We start from the raw sequence: 8,832 nt of genomic DNA on the forward strand, positions 1-8,832 counted from the left end.
CCACCAGCCTCCTGGAGTGGCCCTGAGGCCGGCTCTCCAGACCCTAGGACCTGCTCTTGGAGGCGGGGGCTCCTGGAAGCGCCCCTGACACTGCTCCAGGTGTCTCTTCAAGGACTTTCCCACATTTTACAAAAAAACCTTTTGGGGACCGTCAGCAACAAGTAACCGATCGTGGAACCAGGGCAGCCCTGGGTTAAGGGTGGTAGACGCGTGCCCCGCGAGGGAGATCACAGACTGGAGAAGGGAATGGCCTCCTACGCACACCTGCACTGCAGCACCTGGACTGGCAGCCAGGTTGGGGACTTCGTTCTCTGCTGGGAGGCCGGGGAAGGCAGGGAGCGCGCCTTGAGTCCGCTGACTAAATCGCCTCAGAACTGGGAAGAACCGCGTAGTCGGTACCTTTGAACTGAAACGCAGAGGCCACGGGCGCGCAGTCCGGAGAGGAGGCGATTGCGGGTGGAGGTAGTACGGGGGTAAAGACATGGAGCGGGTGGACAGGAACCGCTAGGGGCCCGCTGGGACGTGAGGGGCGCGGGGAAGAAAGGGCCGCAGCAGCCCGCGCCCCGCGCCAGGGCCGGGCCTCATCCCGCGCTCAACCAGTGCCACGTTGAGTCACCTACTGGCAGGGCATACTCCGTACGGGGGCCACGCTCGTGGACACGTGCCGGGGGGTGCTGGGAACACCAGTCCATCCGGAACCCGCTAGACAAAACTGTCCAGGGCCGGAGGTTACCTGTTTGTCCCGAAAGGAAGTAGTGTGGAAGGGAGGAAGTAGTGTGGAAGGGAGGGGTCTCCCACACGCGAGCGCGCACGTGCGTGGCCCCCGTGCTTCGTTCTCACGTGCACGGCCCCGTGCCCCGAAGCCCCTCCCCGGGGAGCGTCGGGGCGGGACCCCGCCGGGCGGCAGCGCCCTCAACAAAGCGTCCCGCGGGCCCTGCTGCATGACTCACCGCTGGCTGGGGCGGGCACGCAGGCAACCCGCGGGCCGAGACGGGGTAGCGAGGGCCGGAAGCCCGGCTCCCGACTCCGCTTCGCCCCCACAACCTCCGGCAGCCTGAAGTCCTGAGGGGCAGTGGCCCTGGGTCGTCTCCCCTGTTCCCAGCCTCCGGTCGCAGCTGGCGGAGAGAAGTTCCCGAGGCCCCCGCCCTTGCAGGGTCCCTTACCCTGCCCAGAGCTGAGCCTTCCGAGGATTTGAGGACCGAGTCCAGCCCAGCTCCCAGGAGGGGCCGGGATCCTGGGGCAGGGAATGAGGGGCAGGGGCTGACTCCAGAGTCGGGCGGGGGAGGGGCATTAACCGAGATGGGGGCTGAGCCTCCGGTCTGGGAGCGTCAGGAGGCGCGTGGCGGGATGGAAAACGTTCCTGAGACCGTTGGCCTGGATTTCCGAATTTGGGAGGCTAGGACTCCGGCTACGGTGGCTCTGCTCTTGGGATGAGAGGACTGGGCCCAGCTTGCGAGGAGTCATGAAGTGGACACAGGGTAGGAACGTGAATTTTAATGAGGGGGCAGACCAAGGAGGTGGTGGCTGCCCGGAGATCAGGGCCAGGCTCTGCTAGATGGCGCCTGGAAGGGGGGTCACCCAAGTCTCCCTGCTGTCATTTCAGGAGGCCGACCCAAGTCTCCCTGCTGTCATTTCAGGAGGCCGAATTTTTTCCCGATCCCAGAGAAGGTGTCAGAGGCCTGGTTAGCAGTCTTGTCGATGGTTTCCTGGGTGGTCTTGGCCAGCTGGTCCATGGCTGGGGAAGAGCGGGAGAGAGGGCAGGTCAGGCAGGTCCCCGGGAACCAGTGCACGTAGGCTTAGCCTGGCCTGGGTCTCCCGGGGGACCTGCCTGGGGCATTGTGGACAGAGGGCTCTGCAGAGGAGAGGATGTGCCTGGGCCCCATCCGGGGTGGGGCGGGGAGTGGGAGGTGTGCTGGGGTTGCCCGCCTCCCTCCAGCCCCACCAGACCTTTCTGCCCCGCCTCTGTGGCCTGGTCCACCACTTGCTGAGCTGCTGCTCCGGCCGCTGACACTGGAACAGAGAGATGTGGCTTTTATCCCCTGTTGAGGCACCACCGACTACAGGTGCCCCACCATTGCCATGCCTCTTATGTGTCCTCCAGAGTATTCACTGGTACAGGTCCAAGGGATGGATGCCATGGAGATGAAGTCCCTGGCCCAGGGCCCTCCAGTCTGAGGGGCAGGAGACCTTTCCATGCCTCTGGGATGTTTTTGTTTATTTCTAACTCTGTGCTCCTTCTCTGTGGGGGAGGAGCTTCCCTTTCCATCTCCAGGGCTGCTGAGAAAATGTTGGACAGAGGAAGGAAGGCAGGGCAGGGCCAGGCTGCGGCTAGCATCTGGACTGTTGGCTAATGCTGGGCATGGCCCAGAAGACCCCTGCCCCCTTTTACAGCTTCTCCCCTAGAAGCCTGGCCCAGATGCCTGAATTCCCACCTTTCATGCACTTGGCCCTGGGGGTTGGACTTTTGCCAGGTTCTCACTGCCTCCTCCCTCCTGTGGCCTGCCCGGGAGGGCACACCGGCAAAGCCAGTGCCTCTGTGGACAGGCAGCTTAAGACATTAAAAGACAAGTGAAGGAAGGAGGCAAAACTTCCAAGGCCCAGACCATCTCCTCTGGACCAGAGTTTCGGCCTGCTGGGAATGGAGTCACCAGCCCCTGGTGGGCTGACAGGTGGCTCCCGCCTGAAGAGCTGTAACTCGTCCCTGCTGCTGAACAGGAAAGGGCCTGCCTTACCCAGACCCCATCCTCCGGAAAGGGTTAGTCAGGCAAGTGTGGTGAGAGGCCCCTGGGAACCTCGTCTCAACCCATCAGAACGCAGCCCATCCTTTGCACCCAGCTCTCAGATGGAAAAGTGAAGCCCAGAAGGAAGGGACTTGACACGGAGGCTTCCTTGGTAGCATTTCAGTCTCAAGGGAAGAACTGTGGGCCTCCCCTGGAGCACTGGTGAAGGAAGGGGTTGGTTTGGATATTGTCTCCTGACTGGGATATGGGCAGGACTGACAGGGAGCTGGAGTCCTAACGAAGCCTGGGCTAGGTGCAGGAAGAACCAACCCAGTGACCCAGTGGTCTTCTCACATCTCCCATGCCCCCACCGCAGCTGGGTCACCTCCGGAATAAGGAGGAGAGAGCTGGAGGTGGAGGAACTAAGGACCTTCTTTGCCAGGTGGGGACTTAAAGGTAAGGCGACGATTACTTTTTGCCGATGGAGGTGGGTTGGAAACAAAGCTCTTTGGGGTCTGGGGCAGCCTCTGGTGGCGCGCGCGGGTTTAAGTGGTGGCGGGCCGCGCCCGGTCCCGGTCTTGGACCTTCACCCTTCTCCTGAGGGCGTGGGCGGGCCGCCCAGCGCCGGCATGGCCTCCTCGGAGGGGCTCCCGCAGTGTCCGCAGCGCAGCTCCGGCTCCTCCAGAGCCTCTGTTCCGCTGCCTCCCTCCGGGCACCATCCCTGCTCGCCGGGGTGGGCGTTCTACCTGCCCCTGCGTGTCAGTGGAGGACCGAGCCTTCCGAGCCAAGCTGCCGGTGCAGGAACTTGCGGACCGCGCAGACCCGCCGCTTCTGCCTGCGCATCCACGCAGGTGCCCCTGCCTGGGCCCTAGGTCGCGCGCTATCCTCACCGGCTTCCTTGGCGGTCCCCTCCACCTGTTGCTTCAGGTCCTGCAAGCCCTTGCTGGCCATGGCTTCGGGGTATCTGTGGAGTCGTTAAGAGCAGCCAGAGCGATGTTGGATCCTGCCCAGAGTAGTGCTGCCAAGCGCCAGCTCCGGTTTTTAAGGCGCTCCAGGGCTGGCCTGCCCCGCGTAGGGGAGAGGGCGCCGGGCGGTTCCCGTCATACAGGCTCCGGGGGAGTGGCCGGGCCCTGCTCCAGAGTCCGCAGGGCAGGGAGCACATCCTGTCCTAAGACGGGCCGCGGTGGGAAAAAGGCAGACCGAACCAGGGACCGAAGAGGTGCTAGGACAGGAGTCCAGAGAGGAGCTGGAGGCAGGAGAAGGGCGCACACCACCTCCCAGCTCATCAACCCCAGCCCTCCCTTTCTGATCCTGGGCGTGAGCGCAGGGTCAGCTCCAGGGCAGGAGCTCAGGGCTGGTGTTGACATTAATGACAGCAGCGGTCTTTTACTGAGCATTTGTCTTGTGCCAGGTGCTGCCTAACGCTCTGCAGTCTCTTGTATAATCTTTACAACCACCTTCTGAAGTGGGTATTTTTGTTAATAGCATCAGTGTATAGGAGGAAACTGAGGCAGCGAGGTCGGTCTCACCCAAACTCATGTGGCAGGGACTTGGATCCTCGAATCTGCCTAGGTGCCTGTAAACCCTAGGGCTCTGGCATCGTCGGAGCCCCCAGCCCCAAACACCTGCAGGGGCACTGCTGATTGGCTCTCTGCCTGTAGCCAGAGACCCAGTGGATGCAGACGGAGAGGGCCTGGTAAATCCTTCCCCTGAGAGGGCAAGATATAGGTGTGTGCACTTGCAGACCATGCAACCCCAAGGGAGAGAGGGCAGTGAGCCTGTGCAGCCCGGGCAAGGAGATTGCCGTCCGTCACCGAAGCCTTAGGAAGTTGGGCACGAAGCATGGCTCAGGGAGGGCAGGAATAAGCTTGGGCCTCTCAGGTCACCTTTCCTGAGATGGGGCAGGCAAGGCGCCAGAGTACGACTTGTGGCTGTTAGGAGGGGACTTAGGGACCTGGGTCTGAGTGGAGAAGGTCATCCCTGGGTGCAGCAAAACAGCTTGCGAGATACATTCCCCTGGCACACAAGGGGTGTAGGTCAGGCCACACCCAGCTGGGTGTACTCCCACTCCAGAGTCGGCCTTCAGGACCTGAAGGCCAGTGCACACCCACCCTGCCTTTCTGGGTCTCTCTAATGCTTCCTGCCCAGGGCTGTTTCTTGCACCTCTGCTGGTGTCTCCCTTGTTCTGGAGCGCTGGGAAGCCCCTGCCACGCAGGCCTAGTCTGCTGGCACATACCCTGCTTCTAGTGCTGCGGGGTCAGCTCCTAGAGGGAGGTGTTTGGAAGTGCACCTGTACACACGCACACGGTATGGATTAGTGGAGATGAGGTCAACCCTGGGCAAAGGGAAGAGGCAGGCGATGAGATTAGGTGGAGGAAGGGGGAGGGAGCGGGTCTCAGGCAAAACAAAGCGGCAGCAACAGTCCTCCCAGCCCCTGCCCCTCCTCTCCCACAGCGAGGCCTTGCCCTGGGAGTGGCCATATGGATGCCTGGGGGACTCTGGGGAGCCCAGCTCAGCCCTGCCAGCCCTCCTGAAATCCCACCGGTAGTGCCCAATAGCCAGGCAGGCCTTTGAGTGTTCCAGTTTATCACAGGCTGGTGGTGCCACTGGGCTCCAGGCCCCATGGGCAATGAGCTGTGAGCTGGACAGGAAGGGAGCAGCCTCTGTGGGAAGAGACAGCCAGTCCCCAGCAGATGATGGTAGACAGAGCTCCGCATGGCTCTAGCGGCAGGCACTACAATCAAACCTCTTGAGTTCAGATACTCTTAGAGCAAGCCCCTCATCTCTCTGAGCCTCAACATCCCCATCACATCACAGCGTCTCCCCGAAGTGTGTGTGTGAAGATTAAATTGGCTGAAGGGTGCCCAGGACTCAGCAGTGGACCTTGTGAGAGCGTGCAGGGCACCAGGGCTTCTCAGACAAGGAGAGGCAGAAGGAGGGAGCGCATTACCGCATTACCGTTCCCCCCACCCCCGCCCCAGTTGCTGTGGTGTCACTTTTTTTTTCCTTTTTTTGTTTTTGGAGACAAGAGTTTTGCTCTTGTTGCCCAAGCTGGAGTGCAATGGTGGGATCTTGGCTCACTGCAACCTCTGCCTTCCAGGTTCAAGCAGTTCTGCCTCAGCCTCCTGAGTAGCTGAGATTACAGGCATGAGCCACCACGCCCAGCTAAGTTGTGATTTCGCTTTCTGCAGTTTCAGTTACCCATTGTTGGAGCTCAGAAACCAATACCCCGAAATATAGTGGTGTGACATTCTGAACTGAAGAAGCCTTAAGGTCTCTCCGACCAGACTCCCACAGGCCCCTCAACCCTTTGTCTCTTCCAAAGCATACAGTGAAGTTGTTCTCTGAAGTCTCTCATCTGCCTAAAGTCTGGACCCACCAAAGAAGAAAACAATGACCCCTGGTCCCTTCCCGGAGTTTTCTCTGACTGAACTCATGTCACAGGAAGAAAGACTGAAGCCTGCTGACACACCTGGACAGATTTTGCAAACCGTTGTCTGCTCTGTGAGCCCAACAGACTTTGTCCCAGGCCACTGTATGTTCTTCAAGCCTACTGAATTCCCCTGAAATTACCCACACTTCCCCTTTGCTCATCTGTACCCCATTTCATGGTGGGGCAGTCACTCTGTTTTCCCCTTGCATGCTAATGAATGTGTATTCCATTTCTATTCTGCTTTTATGAGCTGACTTTTCAGTGAACCTTCAGAGGGTAAAGGGGAAGTTTTCCCTTGGCCCTTGCACCGCAATTGGTAAGGTCCAAAATTTTAAATGAAAAATTCCAGAAATAGCTGGTCGTGATGGCTCACGCCTGTGATCCCAACATTTTGGGAGGCCGAGGTGGGTGGATAGCTTGAGGTCAGGAGTTCAAGACCAGCCTGGCCAACATGGTGAAACCCTGTCTGTACTAAAAGTACCAAAATTAGCTGGGCGTGGTGGCGCACGCCTGTAGTCCCAGCTACTTGGGAGCTGAGGCAGGAGAATCAGTTGAACCCGGGAGGCAGAGGTTGCAGTGAGCAGAGATCGTACCACCACTCCAACCTGGATGACAGAGTAAGACTCCGTCTCAAAAAAAAAAAAAAAAGAAAATTCTAGAAATAATTCATGTTTTAAATAACTTTCATTACAGTATATTATAATTGTCCCATTTTCTTATTGGTTACTGTCTGTTACTGTGCCTAATGTATAAACTTCACCATAGGGAGGCACATGTGTACGTGAAGGAAGATGCATATGTAGGCTTTGGTACTATCTGAGATTGCAGGCAGCTGGAAACATCTTGAGTGTATCCTGGTGGATAAGGGGAGTCGACTGTTCTCCTGCAGGGAGGTCAGGAGCAGCCTCACAGGGTGCAGAGTACATGAGGTTTCAAAGGCAGAGAGCACTGCCAGTGCCCATGGCTGGGAAGGGGCTTTCTGGTGATGTTTGTCATTTGAGTCCAGGAACAAGCCCTGAGTGTATGTGAGAGGGGGTTGTGGGGGGTGCTGTGGTAGGGGCAGCAGGGACCCCTCTGGGCTCTTCCAGCAGAGGCAGAGGGCCCTGGAGCCTGGGGCAGACTGTTGCTGGAGCCGGGCATAGGTGCCCTCTCCCTCACCCCCATCACCTGACCGGCCTTGCTCCTCCTTGCTTTCTCTCACAGCCCAGAGGACTTTCGGGCACACCCAGGCCCCAGGTGGCCTCCTCCTGGGTTCATACAGGCCTGCTTAATGTGTACATGTCTGGGCTGGGGAGCAGGAACAGCCCTGACTGCCCTGAGCTGCTTCCAGACCCTTGAGGGTGTGGAGACCAGCAGCCCCCTGCTCCGTTCTGCCTCCTCAGTGGATGCCCATGGCCAGACAACAGATACAGCCTGGCTTGGCTGTGTCTGACTGGGCTCCCAGCCTCCTGGGCTGCCGTTGAATCCACTGCAGAGGCTGGATGGGGAGGCGGTGTGGACAGGGCAGTGTCTGAAGTCACATGTGGACGGACTCAAGCTCTGGCTCCAACATCCTAGCCTGAAGGCCTGGGGCAAGCCACTGAGATGCTTTGAGCCCAAACTATCTGAGTATCAAAGGGGAAGCCAGGATCCCCAGGGAACCCTGGTCTGAGCAAGCCTGCCCGGCATGCAAGGCTTTAAAACAACCCAGGGCCCGCTGGCCAGTGGCCTACATGATGGGCTGTTTGCGTCGTGCCTGGCAGGCTTGTTCAGAGTGGGCTGGGCAAACAGCCCTTCATGTAGGCCACTGGCCAGCAAGCCCTGGGTTGTTTTGAAACTTTGGGTTGGGGGCAATCCACTGTAAGCACCTTGGGGCCCATGCAGCCATAGCAGGGCTGGGGAGCCACCTGGGCTTCTGCCCAGTCCTGTGCTTCTCAGCAAAACCTGGATCTACAGCTCCAACCTGAGAGGTTTACTCTGAGGATTAAATAAGGTGAAGTGCTCAGAACAGTGCCCACTCAACGCCTGTGAGGAACTCAGCAGCTGTTGCTTTTTACTATTTTTCTGTCAAGGTGCAGCCTCGTGCGTCTCTGCTATTGTGTTTTTGGTGGCATCTGGCAGGCTTCTGGGTGCAGGAGGGTGCAAGGGGTACCCAGCTCCAGGTCCAGCAGGGAGCATGAGACTGGCTGGGGCCAGGTGGGAGGCGCCGCAGGGTCACCTCCTGTCTCTCCTGTGGGATGCCCTTCATCCTCACTAGGTTTAGACTTCTCCATCTTTGAAAGTCACCGTCTGCCCCAGGGAGGATGTTAGGTGGCCCCTGTTCCTCATGCGACACTGGAGCCCAGGACTCACACGGAGGGAAGACCCAGGAGCCTATCTTCACCTCCTGCTGACAGTGGGTTCCTCAGGGACTCAGAGCAGGCAGGCGGGGGGTACCTTGAGGCTGAGCTAAGCTCTCCCCATGGATGGGACTTTGAGTCCTGTCGAATGTCTTGGGGAGCCGAAGGCAGTGCTGCCTCCTCCATGTTAAAGGCAATGGATGGGTTGGGGGTGTTCCTGAAGGCTCACACAGGTCTCATGAATGCCCTGTGTGTGTCCCTATAGGATACCTGGTCCTATCAACAGACTGAACCTGTTCCTGTTCCTGGGAGGACCTGGGGACCCCTCCTCAAGCTACACAGCACCCGGAGGAAGCATGGC

At 59.0% G+C, this 8,832-nt stretch overlaps 1 protein-coding gene and 1 long non-coding RNA gene across 2 annotated transcripts; one reads left to right on the forward strand and one right to left on the reverse strand.

Annotated features, from left to right (window-relative positions):
- The first annotated feature begins 963 nt into the window (after positions 1-963).
- LOC134740155 (uncharacterized) lies at positions 964-6,507 on the forward strand. Its single transcript, XR_010127420.1, has 2 exons — positions 964-3,176; positions 5,821-6,507. It is a non-coding gene; the product is annotated as an uncharacterized LOC134740155 (long non-coding RNA).
- Positions 1,480-3,836, reverse strand: ADIRF (adipogenesis regulatory factor). Its single transcript, XM_054503234.2, has 3 exons — positions 3,611-3,836; positions 1,948-2,010; positions 1,480-1,735 (listed from the first exon to the last, which is right to left on the reverse strand). The coding sequence occupies exons 1-3, from the start codon at positions 3,669-3,671 to the stop codon at positions 1,629-1,631; spliced, it is 231 nt and encodes a 76-aa protein (XP_054359209.1). The 5' UTR covers positions 3,672-3,836; the 3' UTR covers positions 1,480-1,628.
- Positions 6,508-8,832: the final 2,325 nt, after the last annotated feature.

The sequence above is a fragment of the Pongo pygmaeus genome, chromosome 8, assembly GCF_028885625.2.
Source record: "Pongo pygmaeus isolate AG05252 chromosome 8, NHGRI_mPonPyg2-v2.0_pri, whole genome shotgun sequence".
NCBI lineage: Eukaryota > Metazoa > Chordata > Mammalia > Primates > Hominidae > Pongo > Pongo pygmaeus.

Bases quoted from the DNA above. Each gene is read 5' to 3' on its own strand.
- ADIRF (XM_054503234.2), bottom strand. From the start codon at position 3,671: ATGGCCAGCAAGGGCTTGCAGGACCTGAAGCAACAGGTGGAGGGGACC. The intron at 2,011-3,610 runs GTGAGGATAGCG...TCTCTGTTCCAG, and splicing joins GGGGACCGCCAAGGAAGCCG to TGTCAGCGGCCGGAGCAGCA. The intron at 1,736-1,947 runs GTCTGGTGGGGC...GCTCTTCCCCAG, and splicing joins CACAGAGGCGGGGCAGAAAG to CCATGGACCAGCTGGCCAAG.